The sequence below is a fragment of the Zea mays genome, chromosome 8 (genome assembly GCF_902167145.1).
Source record: "Zea mays cultivar B73 chromosome 8, Zm-B73-REFERENCE-NAM-5.0, whole genome shotgun sequence".
Lineage (NCBI taxonomy): Eukaryota > Viridiplantae > Streptophyta > Magnoliopsida > Poales > Poaceae > Zea > Zea mays.
In genome coordinates, this window is record NC_050103.1 from 174,856,012 (window position 1) to 174,871,926 (window position 15,915).

General features: G+C 45.0%; 2 protein-coding genes across 2 annotated transcripts; both read right to left on the reverse strand.

Annotated features, from left to right (window-relative positions):
• Positions 1–1,689: 1,689 nt before the first annotated feature.
• Positions 1,690–7,488, reverse strand: LOC103637535 (uncharacterized). The gene is made up of 5 exons (XM_020543238.1): positions 7,441–7,488; positions 7,297–7,360; positions 6,715–7,213; positions 1,785–1,873; positions 1,690–1,700 (listed from the first exon to the last, which is right to left on the reverse strand). Exons 1-5 carry the CDS (start codon positions 7,486–7,488, stop codon positions 1,690–1,692), a joined length of 711 nt encoding a protein of 236 aa, XP_020398827.1.
• Positions 7,489–9,230: 1,742 nt separating this feature from the next.
• On the reverse strand, positions 9,231–15,472 carry LOC103636503 (ultraviolet-B receptor UVR8). The gene is made up of 11 exons (XM_008658845.3): positions 14,880–15,472; positions 13,858–13,931; positions 13,684–13,768; positions 13,469–13,594; positions 13,131–13,367; positions 12,809–13,045; positions 12,181–12,224; positions 10,557–10,739; positions 10,338–10,428; positions 9,665–9,708; positions 9,231–9,577 (listed from the first exon to the last, which is right to left on the reverse strand). The coding sequence occupies exons 1-11, from the start codon at positions 15,400–15,402 to the stop codon at positions 9,455–9,457; spliced, it is 1,767 nt and encodes a 588-aa protein (XP_008657067.1). The 5' UTR covers positions 15,403–15,472; the 3' UTR covers positions 9,231–9,454.
• Between the last annotated feature and the right edge of the window lie 443 nt (positions 15,473–15,915).

Here is a 15,915-nt window from a genome sequence, read left to right on the forward strand (position 1 = left end):
ATGACGACGGCGGCTCTCAGCCCCCTTACGGAAGCAAGGAGACGTCAACAAGGACTCGACAGCCCCAACAGTTGTCCTTCCACCAGGCTCCAACGCTCCTCCGACGGCCACGACACCACCCGAACCGGGTGCCAAAACCTCTCCGGCTGCCACAACGGCATGTACTTAGGGCACTAGCTCTTCTCCGCTAGACACGTTAGCACACTGCTACACCCCCCATTGTACACCTGGATCCTCTCCTTACGCCTATAAAAGGAAGGTCCAGGGCCCTCTTACAGAGGGTTGGCCGCGCGGGGGAGGACGGGACGGCGCTCGCGTAAGCCTCTCGCTCCCTCCTGCGTGGACGCTTGTAACCCCCTACTGCAAGCGCACCCGACCTGGGCGCGGGACAAACACGAAGGCCGTGGGTTTCCCCTTTTACGCCTGTCTCCCTCCGGCTTCTTCCCCCCTTCGCGCTCCGTCTCGCGCCGACCCATCTGGGCTGGGGCACGCGGCGACAATTTACTCGTCGGTCCAGGGACCCCCCGGGGTCGAAACGCCGAAAAATAGGAAAAGCTGACTCTACATTATTTACTCGCAAAGTTGACAATGAATTATTTGTGTGCCAAATATATGTCGATGACATTATATTTGGTAGTACTAATGAAAAATTTTGTGAAGAGTTTAGCAAAGTAATGACGAATAGGTTTGAGATGTCCATGATGGGCGAGCTTAAATACTTCCTGGGATTTCAAGTCAAACAACTCAAGGAAGGTACTTTTCTATGCCAAACTAAATATACGCAAGATATGATCAAGAAGTTTGGTATGGAAAAGGCAAAGCACGCCAAGACTCCAATGTCATCAAATGGACACCTCGACCTAAATGAAGAAGGTAAACCTGTAGATCCAAAGTTATATAGATCAATGATAGGGTCACTACTTTATTTATGTGCATCTAGACCTGATATAATGTTGAGTGTTTGCATGTGTGCTCGCTTTCAAGCTAATCCTAAATATTGCCATCTTGTTGCCGTTAAGAGAATCCTAAGATACTTAGTGCACACCCAAAATCTAGGCTTATCGTACCCTAAAGGCTCCCTTTTCGATTTGCTTGGCTACTCTGACTCAGATTATGCCGGTTGCAAAGTAGATCGAAAAAGCACAACTGGGACTTGCCAATTCCTTGGGCAGTCCTTAGTGTCATGGAGTTCCAAGAAACAAAATTGTGTTGCACTTTCCACTGCAGAAGCTGAGTACATAGCAGCTGGGGCATGTTGTGCACAGTTGTTATGGATGAAGCAAACCCTGAGAGATTTTGGTTGTGAGTTTAACAAGATTCCACTATTGTGTGACAATGAGAGTGCCATAAAACTTGCAAACAATCCAGTGCAACACTCTAGAACCAAACATATTGACATTAGACATCATTTCTTGAGAGACCACGAAGCCAAAGGAGATATCGAATTGTTTCATGTGAGCACCGAAAATCAACTAGCCGATATCTTCACAAAACCCCTTGATGAGACTAGGTTTTGCTTTCTTAGGAGTGAACTAAATATCTTGGATTCTCGAAACGTGTCTTAAAAACTAAAATTTTGATCAAATTTGATGGATATAAATTGATTGTTTGTGCAATATGTCATGAGAAATACTATTTGTTTCATTAAAATCACTCATGTCATATTTGCTAAGTGCTATTATAGCCTTTTCAGGCAATATCTGAAAACAGGTTGAGTGAATCGGCTGAGTAGGTCACTCAACCGGTTTTCCCCTGGTGGAAACCGGTTGAACCGGTATAAAAACCGGTTGAACCGGTTTTGCCCACCTCCGCGTCCGTGCTGTCTGTCAGCGCCGCAGTCTGCGCCGTCAGTCTCGCAGACTGCGCTGTCAGTCTGCCACAAAATCCGCGCAGTCAATACCTTTTTCTACGTGCTTTTACTGCGCAGTCTGACCAGAAACCGGTTGAACCGGTTTTATAACCGGTTGAACCGGATTTCTGTCTGTTGACCGGCCGGCGCCTCCCCTATTTCTCTCCCCTTTCTCTCTTATCTTCTTCTCAGTTCCTTATCCCAGCCGACGCCGCCTACTCTTTTCTCTCTCTCTCTCTCTCCTCCACACTTTCACCACTCCAAAACCCACTTGTGTCATCCAATCTTTGGAAATTTTATTGGAAATCCGTTCATCTCGGCGTTCTCCATCATCTCCCTCGATCTTGTTGGGATTTCTTGATTTAAACTCTGGATCGAGGTATTGTCCTAGTTCATCTCTTTTTACTCAATCCCACTCATTCTTGATTATCTAGTGTATCATTCGTTGGGTACATTTTAGTTTAAGTGCTTGCAACACTTAGATTATCTTCATTTGTCACGAACATTGTTTGAGTTTAGCGGTTTGATATTGTTCGTTGTAGTTGAACCGCTCACATGAACGGTTGAAGTGCATGCTCAATATCATACACGTCTCTACTCAAGCGTGGTTGTTAAGATCCTTGCTCATCATAGGTTCTATCTTATCTTTTTAAGGATGGTGCATAGAAGGAATCCTTCTGTGGTTGAATCCGACTCCTCTGACGACCAAGAGATTCATGGAGATACTCCCCCACGCTCCAGATCCAAGCGTGGGCGAGGAAGTGGCAACATCATGCAGGGTGGTGAGGCCTCCGGGTCTCATGGTGGTCGTGGTCGGATGGCCCGGAATCCATCCGGTCGATCCCGACCCGCGACAAACCCTCATGCATGGGAAACAACAAGTGATGATGAGGGTGGGAAAGACGATGAGGTTGATCTTCCCCCTGCCCATGCCCCTGTTATTCGAGGTTTGGTCCTCCACCGGGCGGAGGCCCGTCGCGCTGGCAATGAGCCAGTGACTGATTTCACTGCCAGTGGAGGTTTTGCTCTTCTGCAGGACATCCGTTTCCAGAATCCTGCATTACGCATTCGTGATGCCAGGATTGATGGGAACCGTTTTTGGACGCTTCATCATGTGGATTTTTACAACACTGTGATCCTCCCCAAGAAACATCAACCCATACTTCATCAACGCTATATCAACTGGGAAGGATGTGAGGCAATTGGGGACCCAGAGATGACACAGGCATTGAGGGCCTGTGAAAGGAAGAAAATGAAGGATATAATGACATTCCAATATGATTGGAATGATGAAGTCATTGCCCAGTTTTACTCAACTCTGTGGGTCAAGCTGGCGGATGAGGACAGTCCATACAACTATCCTTATCTTAACTTCTACATTGAGGGAAGCTGGTACAAGGTGAGCTACCGTCGGTTTGCTCACATTCTTGGATTCACTGACAATGATATTTCTGGGGATAAGATAAAGATCCATGATTTCCGCCAACCTACTAGAGATGAAGCCAGAGACCTTCATCTCTCTAAGTCTGGGAAATACTGGGAGTCCACCAACGTACACAAGTATTACAGATACATCAACTCCCTCAGCAGGATGACCCTCATTCCAAAAGGGGGTAATCAGATGAATATTCTTGGAGAGAGCAAGGTTTTGCTCTCATTCATGAAGCCTAGCAGCTCAGAGAGTATCAACGTCTTTGATATGATCTGGCAGGAAATCATTCATGTTGCCTGCTTTCCACTGAAGGGATGTCTTCATGCACCTTTTATCATGAAGATGATTGAAGTTGTGACGCAGTTTCGATATGATAAAAGTACAAGACATCAATCATATACCCCTTTCTGGATTGATCCCAACAATCCAGCAGGGCGCTTAAGGAAAGCCCCTTCCAGCTCCCGTGCACATACCTCTGCTGGTCCGTCTGCTGGTCCTGCTGCTGTTGCTGCCGGTGCCTCGCGTCCCTCCCCTGGCCGCGGATCTCCCACGCCACGTGGTCGTGGTCGTGGCCGAGGGATGGGTGCCCGCTTGGCCCACGGGATTGCGGTATTTTTCTCCATGTGCCGGAACATTTCTGTGGATGTACATGAGCTGACAAGGCATCAGCGGGAGACTGACGACAATCTTCGTCGTCAAGCTTCCACCATGGGTATGCCCTTTGCCCCTCGCTCGCCTGACGTGCCTCTCCATCCTCCTCCCCCGGAGATCAATGAGTGGCACCAGCAGGCCTACGAGGTGCCCTTTATGTCAGCAGAAGACGAAGAAGAAGAAACCTACTTCGATGATCACGAGCAGTTTGCCCCGCCTCCCTACTATGGGGATCCGGGTCAATCATCCTCTCACCCTCCGCCCCAGGATCCTTCTGGAAGTGCTCCTCCCCTGGATCAGTCTGGTGAAGAACACTTCGCATCTCACCTGGCACACCACTTCTTTGCTCCTCATCAGCCTCCTCCAAACTGGTGATTTTTTTGTGTTGGTGGCTCTCTCCTCTTTTGGTTCTTGTTGCCAAAAAGGGGGAGAAGGTTTTTTATCGTGGCAGTCTGTTTATGTAACGAACATCGGTTTGTAATAATTATTAGTCTATCTTGTGATGCATGCATGGCTCTGAAGCCATAAACTTTTTATGATGTGATGCGATGTAATATCATTATTGTAATAGCAGTAGTAAACTTTTCATATCATATGCTATGCAATAATGAGATTGTATGTGTAATTTTACTCTTTCTATCATCACAATCTAATTATGTTTCATCCCTCATTGTTTTGTGTATGGTGTTGATTGTTCACTCTCTCTAAATATGTTGCAAATTGACATATCAAGTCAATGTTAATATCATAAAACTCATGCACATATTTAGGGGGAGCTACACATACACAAATGCTTTTATCTTGCAAGTACTCGTAATTTTTAATTTTTATCTCTACTCTAGTTTGTTTTGGCATCAATCACCAAAAAGGGGGAGATTGTAAGTGCAATCAACCCTAATTGAGGGTTTTGGTGATTAAATGACAAAACAAACAGAGATTCTAACAAGTTTGCTCCTAGCATGTACACAGTAATTCTACAGACAGGAGAAGCACAGATCTTACAAGCATAAAAATAGAAAGCACAGCAGATTTAAAATTCCATATCAAATAGCGTGCTCCAAGTGCTTTGAAACAACGACAATACTCATTTTATAATTCTTGAGTTATAGGAATCGCCGTACAATTAAGAGGGATCCGCAATGGTTAAGTAAGTTATGCAATGAGCTAAGTTCAAAACCTTTTGAAAACATCTTTGAGAACATTTTTCCAGATCATGAATGCCCTTGAGAAAGACCAATTTTACTTCCCACAAAAACACCACTTTTGTCCTCCTCAAAACACTCAAAATTTGGTTTCAGCCCTAAAAACCGGTTCAACCGGTCCTGAAACCGGTTCAACCGGTTTTGGGACTATTCCTCTGCCACCCCTGCTCTGACCTGTCTGACAGTCAGAGCTGTCAGAAAAAGTCGTTGCAGATCTTTTGGGAAAACCGGTTTAACCGGATTTTTCTCTTACTCAACCGGTTTTGAAACCGGTCGAGTCTCCGGCTGAGTAGGTTAGTGAACCGGGATCCCCCTGGTAGAAACCGGTTCAACCGGTCTGAAAACCGGTTCAACCGGTTTTTACTCTTTTTCTCCCAACGGCTGCCAGCTTTTGGGGGATCCTTTATATAACCCCTCACACTCTCTCTCTCATTTACTTCTGCTCCTCCCACGAAATCTTGGTTGACCAAACTCTCAACAAGTGCATTCATTTCACCTTTCACACCCGCAATCACATCTCCTTCAATCGCTTGAAGGATCCTTGGTGTGAGGTGAACTCGATCTAACACGCTGTCATTTTCATCTCGATTCTCCTATTCTCTTTGTTCTTGAGCTCGTTGCAAACTTAACCTTGTGCGGATTTGTTACTCTTGGAACCTTGCGTTCCTTGACGGTTAGAGGTTGCTTGGGAGTCTCCAAATTTGTGGACGACCCCAAGAAGTTTGTATCACCCGCTCTTTGAGCATATTTGAGAAGAGATTGCCTTGACCTTTGTGGTCGGTTTGTGGAGGATTAGGGTTGGAAAAGACCCGGCCCTTTGTGGGCTCCTCAACGAGGAGTAGGACACCTTTGTGGTGGTTGCCGAACCTCGGGTTATATCGCGTGTTCTTGTGTGTTCTTGTTAAGCACTTTAAATTTGTTGGTTGGTTCATATTATCTATTCGAGTAGATCTTGCGTAGGGCAAGTCATTAGCAAAATCTTTCACTACTTCGTAATATTTGTTTATCTAAGTTGAGCAGGTTCAAACTTGTTCAGTTGTGAACAAAATCAACTGAAGCGGATTGCACCAGTGCAACTTTAATTTAACCTTTCTCGAAGTTTTTAGTGAAAAAATTCAGGTGTAGCCTATTCACCCCCCCCCCCCCTCTAGGCTACTTTCAGTAATAGCATAAAACATTGTTCACATTGCAATAACAAGATAATTGAATGATCAAATATTAACACAAGTGCAAGCAGCTAGATGGAGGCAAAGCAGAAGGCAGTGGAACAGTTGGATAAGAGATTGGGGAAGTTGCTACAGTAGGGAATAAAGTTTGTTGTAGTTGGTTTAATTGGTTTGCAATATTCCATACTCATTTAACTATGTATCTGCTCATAAGGCCATGGGTTTAGAAAGGTGAGGCATACCTATGTTTGCACCGAAGCCATCAGTCACACCTTGTCCATCTCTCAGGTAGATGTAATCCTACTGAAATTAGAAAGCAAGTAAATACACAAGTTTTTTTCCAGACTTTACAATTGTTTTTAGAGAGGATGGAAGGGCATATATATATATATATATATATATATATATATATACCTTATCTTCCTCCGAAGCCAAATCAGCCGCACGTTGTGAATTATTAGCTTCAGAAACATCTCTCGATTCAATTCATTCTCGAACACCTCTGCTGCAATGGCCTTCTCCTCATCTGTCAACTCCTCCATAGCTTCAAATATGTGGACACACCTATCCATAGACTCCTCTCCACGACTCTTCTTCTCAAGGAACGCCTCCATAGTCTTATCTGTTTGGTTCTTCTTGTGCTCCAAATAGTCATCCAAAACACTTGCAACTTGACTTTTCTTCCTCTTTTTCCCGCTTCCATGTACTGACGTACCGGAAGGTGGTGACTGAACTTCACAAGCCTCACTACCCACACTTGGTCCAGCAACATTAGTCTCACTGCCCACACTTGGTCGAGCAACATTGATCTCGCTGCCCGCTCTTGGTACATGTTGCACTGGTTCATTAACAGATGCTACATGTAGCATCGGTTCAGTAGAAGTGAAACTCATGTCACCTCTAGCAATGCTCCCTGTAAAAAAAGTCAAAGTATTTCTCCTTAAAAACTCATATCAGTTTAGTAGAAGTCAGAAAGATATGACTTTACCTTCATACAAGGCCTCACAGCTCCTAAACAGAGGAAACCATTCTTGCGATGCTTCTTTAATTTGGGGAATTTCTGTTGAATACAACATATATTTAGTACGAAGGCATGTTTTGGAATGATACTACATTGTCAAAAGAGAGAGAATAACTTACACGTGCACACTTCTCCCACAAATTTGGTTCAGCTGATATCATCCCCATAGTCTCATTCCATCCTACACCACTCTCATTCTTTGCGTTGCTTATGGCCTTGTAGCTTGCTTTCAAATCTTTCTCCTTGTCTTGAAGTTGTTGCTTTGTAAAATGTGCTGAGGGGAATTTCTCATTGAACTTACAAGTGATGCTTCTCCAACCATCTGAGTTCCAACCATTTTGTCCCTTAAATCGGGCATCAACCTTGTGCTCAGTTAATACTTCAATTAAACCCTTCTCATATAAGAAGTTCTAATTCGCCCTAGATGCTTCCTCTGCCATTACTATTTTAAATTACACATAAAAATTAAATTGTGTGCAAGAAGTACATAAATAAGATACAAATATTAGGTGCATCAAGTACATAAATAACGATACAAGTGCTATCACATCAACTAAACATTATGTACAACCCACATCTGCATCGCAATGTCATCCCTTAAATTGTTTCCATCAACAGACTCTGAGCCGGTAGGGTAGTTGACTTCTCCCTCCGGGACATCGACATATTGAGACGGTTCAATGTTGCTTGGGAGGTGATCTAGCCACTCTTCTTGGCCATTATGTTGTTTAATTACATTATGAAAGACAGCTGCTGCCGCTGGAATCTTAACCTGAGACTGAATAGGATTGAAGGTTCCAACTTTTAGAATAGGAAACCTCTTCTTCAAGACACCTATAGCCCTCTCTATATGGTTTCGAAGGATTGCATGGCGATGGTTAAAGAGCTCTTTGTAGTTGGCATAGGAACGTCGACTCCTAAACTCGCTTAAGTGGTACCGAACTCCTCGATAAGGGGCAATGAATGATGTTGTATTTGCATATCCACCATCGACAAGATAAAACTTTCCTTCTGGCACATGGAATCCTCTGCCAAGTGCTGAACGAAGAACCCCAGCATCTGATGCGGATCCTTCCCATCCACACGAAATGAAGGTAAAGTTTAGATCAAAATCGCAAGCTACCATAACATTATGGGATAAAGACCCTTTCCTATTTCTGTATGGAGCGGCCTTGTCTTCTGAAATAGTGATGGAATATGAGTACCGTCTATGGCACCAATGCAATTCTGCATGTTAGGAAAGAGACAATTAGAGGCATAAAAACCTAAGAAGGACCAACAGAGGAGGGAGGTCCGCGCGCCAGCGATGGACAGAAGCCAAAAAGGGTGGAAGCTCACCATATCTGCGTCTTCTTCCTCAGATCCGTGGGTGAGACGGCGGCGGCTGGATCTAGAAGAGGAGGCGAGACAGGGAGTAGCGTCTTCTTTCTCAGCGGTCAACCCTCGAATCCACGTCTTCTTCCTCAGAGGCGGTGGGCGAGGCAGGTGGCGACGGCGGTGGCTGAGGGCTGTGGCGGCTGAATCGAAAGAAGGAGACGAGACGGGAAGTGGAGCTGGAGCCTCGGCGAGTGTTGCGTGTCCGGCCTTCGGAGGCGTGTTTTCTCCACCCGTGAAAACCGGTCCCAGCACAGGTGATACTTTCCCCTCCCGTGGGCTTCCAAACGCCACATAGCTCACACAGGTATTTTCCCACACGGGTACTGGACGACATGGGTTTACCGGTTATGAGGCTCCCAAACGAGCCCTAATGATATCGATGTCAAATCCATCTTCTGTAACGAGGATCACGTCCGTCCGGAGTTAGCAATCACGTAAACCGGTTACCCTGTCTTGCATTGTTGCTTGTGGAAAATTTTCCACTACTAGCAATGGAGCAGCAGCGTAACCTGTCAAGAGTTGTAGATCCCAGTTTCGAGCACAATTTGTCGAGGCAAGCCTATTCAACTGTATACGCAGTGCGATACAAGCTTTCGTCTACGTCGCACAGGTCGAAGAGCGCACCGCAAAGAATGAATACACATATCTGTATGCACTGCCATGTATGTACACGATGAAATGCAGCATCACCGTACCTGCACGAGCCTACAAGTTCCTAACAAAATTGTCAATCTAAGGTAATTTCTTTGTCAGGTTTCAAGCAGGCGACTCCGCGAGCACCAAGGTGTGCCACCAGCCACATGATACGTTTAGCGGGTGGTAAGCGTCCACACGTACACTGCAAGGCACGTTCCTGTCCATTGAGTCGCCAAGGCCAAGCTGCATAAACGACCACAGATTCGATAGACCACAGCTAATTTTACAATCCAATATGTTTATGCAAAAGGTATGTTAAGGGGCACCCACCTGGCCATACTTGTTCCATCCCCAGCAGAATACCTCACCTTCATCTGCAATAGTTGTGTAACCCTTGTCAGATGGAAAAACTTATTGGTAATATAGATAGTTAACCCCTTTCCATTTCTATGGACACATTTTTTTCCACCACCTTAGGGCTTGTTAGTTTTGCTCTCAATCCATGTGGATTGAGTGGGTTTAATTCCCAAACAAGTCTAAATCTTTCATATTTTTTTCTAATCCTATACAATCCATATGGGATAGGAATAAATGAATAAGGCCTTAGTTCTGCCCCTGGTCTACTTCCAGTAAACCTGAGGGATCAGTATGTATCCTTGTGATGCTTCTACCGGTTCAACTTGGCAAGAATAACTTAATGAAATAATCAAAAGAAGAAAAATCTACTCGTGAGTTGCTCAATGATAAATCAGTTCAGTCACTGATTAACACAGAACGTTTTGTTCTCGATACAAATGAGAGCATCCAAGGATGAGGTAACGTTAGGTCCATTTGCAGCAAGGCAATCGTCGTATATAATAAAGCTAATAGCAAGATACAAGTAAATGAAGATCAGTACTCATATAAACCTACATAAGTAGTGTAGTTATGTAAGAAAAGCAAATGTGCATACAAGATGACACAATTGAGATCCCCATAAACAAACATTCGAACTAAAAGTTACCTGTTATAATAGCACTATGGCGAGCTCCACAAGAAACGGATCTGGCGTTCTTATTCTCCAGGCTTGTAGCATCTACCAATTTTGGAAGAGTCTGCATTGAAATACAAAGATGCCAAATGTCATCAGATAGGTGGATATCATCCAAAACTAACGGCATCTCTATGGACCAAAAAAGTATGTTGACTATAGTGGCATCTATTAACATCGAAAACTTTATACCTCAGCCTGATCAGAACCAGTGCCAAGCTGTCCAAACTGGTTTCCTCCAAACGAATACACATCACCATCTACAGATGTACATACAGTGTGCCACAAACCTGCGGCAACATCTTGCATCTTGATTCCCAGGATAGACGATACACACGTTGGACTTAAAACATCATCTGTATTCCCTTGTCCACACTAAAGAAGAAAGAGCACGGTTGTGAAAAATAAAGCACATTGGTACGGAAGAATCCCATGTAACATATAAAGCAAATTAAATTGATGCACCCAGCAAAACGTGCCATTAAAAAAAGAAAACTGTGAAAATATGGTATCCATCGTTTTTAATAATACAAATTTCAACATATACATACCGACTACCAATGATTTCAAGTCGTCCGACTAATCGCGATTAATCGCGATTAGTCGGGCTGGTCGGTATTTAGTGCACGATTTGGTGGACGACTCGACTAGACAACCTAGTCGTCCTGGTCGTCCGACTAATCGTCGACTAGGGCGACTAGTCGTCCGACTTGTGTGACCTGGTCGTCCTGGCTAGGGTTCAGTTATTGGGCCTTTTTTTAGCCCATCTACAGTGATTGGAAGTCTCCTCTCCTCCCCTATTCTACCCTAGCCGCCAACACTGGCTCTTTGCACGTCTCCTCTGTCCTCTCCTCTCCTCTCTTGCACCGCCCCTGCCTCTCCTCTCTTGCACCGCCCTTGCAGTCCTGGACACCGGCGGGCGGCGGTACAGCACCCTGCGTCCCTGCCCCTTCTCCTGGAGTCCTGCAGCCTGCTGCACTACTGCAGTCTCCAACCGACTGTGGCTGCAAACCAGTGGCGAGATGAGCACATCATCTGAAGGTCCCTCCTGCTCCCTCCACTTCTCTCCCTTCTTTGTACTGCATGTAGTGGATGGTTGCTGACTTGCTGTTGTCCCTCCTGCTCCCCCAGTTCAACCAATGCTGTGTTGCTGGCCAGCTGCCCTATACAGAGTTTGTTGCTGGTCGTGCACTAGTCTAGGACGACCAGGGACCGACTAGGACCGACTAGGGGTCAACTAGTCGCCCTAGTCGTCGCCTAATCGCGACTAGTCGCCTGGTCGGTCCTAGGGTTCGACCAGGCGACTAGGCGACTTGAAATCATTGCCGACTACTAATAATACAAATTTCAACATATATATACAGACTACAAATAACGATATAAAGGAATTACACCCTCCGTCCCAGTATACTAGCCGTTTTAGGGCCTTTTTTGTCCATATTCAAATTGATGAAAATGAACCTAGACATATATAAAACATATACATCAAATATTGTATGAATCTATTAACACCCTAAAACGAATACTATTTTTGGGAAGGAGGGAGTATTATTTATCACATGGGTTTGGAGTGAACTATGTGACAATTCGAAACAATATCAAGATTACTATATTCTCCATACACAAATGAAGGTGTCAGTTCTTGTCATAACTAATTCCTGTACTCAATGAACTAGTTGAATCATTGACACAACACTAAGATATAGAATGCTGCTCACTGAGCACATATATGTATAATTAGCTATTTCAATATGTGTGCTTGGTTCAAAGGATCAAAATTTCGTTTGACCAAACTAGCTAGATAGAAAAGGCTAACCTGTCCATACAGCCCCCATCCAAATGTAAGAAGTGCTCCTGAATCTGCAAGCAGAACTTGAGAGTTAAATAAGGGCAAATTTTGAATAAAATGGCATATCTATTGGAAAAACTAAAACTTAAAATGAAACTAAACCCCGCTACAATCTGATAACTAAAAGATTGCAGTTCCAGGTGGTTTGAAAATAGTATCATGGTTTGAGCCGAGAAAGCCCTTTTAGTAGCAAGTAGCAACTCAGATCCTCAGACTAGATTCCAGAAGTATATTTCCTCTAGTAAAAAAAAACAAGTGATAACCCTTTTGAAGATATGATTCGCTTAAAAAAAGAGAAGCACTGCCAGGATTATTACAGTATTATGTCTACTTAACACCTTTTTGTCTGAGCTCTTGCATTTTCTACAATCTTGCAAAATAGTAAACTTACTAGCATGGAAAGTCCAAGTGTTTGTACAAAGACTAAGTTATACTGTTACAGAGCTGACATAAAATGTTGATTTGAAATCTCTTATTTTTCATAGAGCTAATTTTTCAAACTACCATGAGATGCAGAATGACAGCGCGGCGACGCGGTCTCTACATGAACATGGTAATTACTAGCAGAAACAAACTAAAAATATATATAACTGACCTGTTACTACAGCACTGTGACGACCTCCACAAGCAATTGCCCTCACGCAATTTCCCAAGACTTTACTGACATGTCCTTCAGCAGCCTTGTTACCTTTCATAGCTGATGGCCTATCCTTGGTGTATAGTGCTGATTCAATGCACGGTACAGGATGGGGAGAAGAAACAGTTCGGATTCTAGAACCCAAACCTAGTTGCCCTTCTCCTCCATATCCCCAACCCCACACCTGACCTAAATCTGAAGTTTCGGAGGAAAAAATATTTTAGTCAGTAAATATCCTTATAGGGCAAATGTCAGTGTCATAATGACATATGCAGGTTACCTGATAGTGCTAATGTATGACGACCACCAGCGGCTACAGCCACTATTTTCACTCCTGTACTAAATGTCACAACACAAGGGGGTGCTGAAAGACTTTCATCACTGGATGTCGAACTCTCAGGTCCATGTTTTGCTAAAGACAACTTTCGTCGCTTTGTGCTGTCATCAGTGCCTCTGCTTTCAGAGGAACCAGCTGCCGCTCCGCTGCTTGTCCTAGACACCTGTGACCTAGGGCTCACTGTAATGGAGTTGCCTTTATTATATCTGTAAACAATCGGTGTAGAGAAACTTATATTTTTTAGGCAGGAAACAGATGAAGTAAAAAATAGGCATTACCACCTTGGTCAGTGGCCATTGCCATTTGCCTTTCATCCTTTTCCATGGTTCCAACTGAAGACTGGTCTCCAATAACCCTTCCAGTTGGAACACATTCTTTCCAACCCCATGTATAAACATCATATTCATCTGTTCCAGCAAAACAATTATAAGAACAATACCATAATTATGATTGTTTAGATCGAAACTAGGGAGTAGGGACTTGGATTGCTAAATACCAGTTATTGCAACACAGTGAGCCCATCCAGCATCAGCGCGCACTATCACGACACTGCTAGGAAGTGGAAAAGCTTCTGGAGTCTCCTGAGAGGTATAATATTCTATCTTTAGTAATAGGTCCTGAGCTTTCTCACATGGGGCAGGAAAGCATAAAAGCATCAATGCTATATCACCTCGTGCTTCCCAGCAGTCACATAACTTTGGCCCATGTCATCAGCTGAACCCCAAGTGAGGAGTTTTCCAGACTCTGAAGAAAATGACAAAAAAGAAAAGAAATAGGTTCAGAGCTTGGTCGAACTGGATGAGAACAAATTAGCAACTACTTCTTCCTTTCCATTCCAAATTGTAAGTTGTTTTAGCTTTATTCCAAGTATTTATTCGATATTGTAGATGTTAATATATTTTTCTATAAACATGGTCAAAACTAGCAAGTTTGACTAACAGACATATAATTTGAACAGAGGGAGCATAACAAAGGAAATGCGCATTTGGCACATAAGGCAACAGATGGGGTCTTCTAGTTGTATCTACAAGCCTAGAGCTAGTAATTTGAACCTGAAACTTGAACTTTGCATGAAGTTGAAATTTATGAAGATGATAAGCCAGCAAGGCACATAGCACGAGCAGACAAGAATGGTTGTCAGTATGTCACCACGTTTCAGAAAGAAACAATGGCATTCCAAGACCCTTGTTTAGCCTACTTTCTAGACATTGCCAGTTACTGTTCGATTCTCATGGAATAAGTAACAGAATCAGGTTCGAAAAAAAAACTAAGGAAAGGAACTTTACGCAACCATGTTGTTTTGCCTCATGTACGCTCACCTTCAGCATTGAAACCACTTCCCACTCATAATCAAATCCCTACTTCATTCCTAACATATTCGTATACCAAAACCACACTAAAGAAAACTCACCTCTCTAAGCTCAGCCTTTAACCACCTATTCAATTCAAGAGGGTCTTCTCCCCAAAAACGAAAACACGAATAATCGAGGGTTCGAAGCATCCGGATCGCAAAAATTCGCCAGATTCCCTCATCCAAAACCCTCCCCCAACGATTCCTACGCAGTCCGGGGGCAAAAACCACACACATGGACACCCCCAACAGATCTACCACATCCCACGCGAAGAACCAATGAACTGGCAGCATCAGAGAATAAGCACGGCAACAATGAGGAAGAGAACAGGATACGTCACCAGAGATGGCCATCGCGAAGCCGCAACCGCCGCCGCACACGTCTCTCCACCCATCACCGGCGGCAGTCGCCGCCGTCGGGGGCAACCTTACGGGGACCGGCCCGAGCAGCGGCGAGCGCTGCGGGGACACGCCGGGCAAGTACCCCCACATCAGCACCACCCGCTCCTTATTCCCCGCGCCCTCCCCCTGCGCGCAGCTGGGGCCGCTGTCCTCCTCCATCTCATCCTCCCCTCCCCCTCCTCCGCCGGTGCCGCGGCCGTTCATCTCCTCCGGGAGCCTGGGCCTCCGAATCCACCGCTGATTTCGATCGCTGGCCGACGGGAGCGGACAGCGGAGCAAGCGAGCAAAGCGTTGGTGTTGGTTGCGGGCTTGCGGCGGCCACTTACTCTTCCGAGCGTGAGGCTGAGACGCGAGGGTTGGGGCCGTATCAGTTTCTTCGGGGGCGGGAGCGCCACATCGGACGCCGACGTGGCCGATCTCTGACACGTGGCGCGCGCTGGGACGCTGGATCGGGACGGCCATTCGTGGCCAGGAAGCGGCAGGAAGGTTCTGGAAGTCCGAGCCTCCGAGGCCGGGGGGTTCGCCTGCAGACGTGTCGACCCGAGAAGCGTCCACATCGCAAGGATCGCGGCCAGGAGGGGGTGGGGGTGGGAGTGGGAGTGGGACCGCGGCCCGTGGGACGGCCAGTGGAGGAGAGACGTGGCCGACCGCGATTTGACCAACGGCGCTCGCCGCATCCACCAACTAGGAGCCTTCTGGTCTCTGGTATGGTCGTATGGATTCAAGATGCTGAAGAAAACAACATGTGATCAATTTTAGGAAAAAAATTTGGTGCAGCAGGCTGCAAACCAAAATATTTACAGCCCCTTACAAAAAAAGAGAATTGATCCTATATACAAGTCTATCAGATAATGTTTTAGCTGTGTTTTTACTGCTGTAGGTGGGGTTAATCTTTTTTTATGTGAGAAGCTGTAAACATCCTGGTTTGCAGCCGGCTGCACCAAAAAAATTTTCCTCAATTTTAAGGGATGCCAC

Bases quoted from the DNA above. Each gene is read 5' to 3' on its own strand.
- LOC103636503 (XM_008658845.3), bottom strand. From the start codon at position 15,402: ATGGCCGTCCCGATCCAGCGTCCCAGCGCGCGCCACGTGTCAGAGATC. The intron at 13,932-14,879 runs GTGACGTATCCT...CATTTTCTTCAG, and splicing joins CTTCGCGATGGCCATCTCTG to AGTCTGGAAAACTCCTCACT. The intron at 13,595-13,683 runs GTATTTAGCAAT...TTGCTGGAACAG, and splicing joins TCACTGTGTTGCAATAACTG to ATGAATATGATGTTTATACA.
- LOC103637535 (XM_020543238.1), bottom strand. From the start codon at position 7,488: ATGGGGATGATATCAGCTGAACCAAATTTGTGGGAGAAGTGTGCACGT. The intron at 7,361-7,440 runs GTAAGTTATTCT...TGTATTCAACAG, and splicing joins TGTGGGAGAAGTGTGCACGT to AAATTCCCCAAATTAAAGAA. The intron at 1,874-6,714 runs GTATATATATAT...ATTTTGTGGCAG, and splicing joins TGGCTTCGGAGGAAGATAAG to ACTGACAGCGCAGTCTGCGA.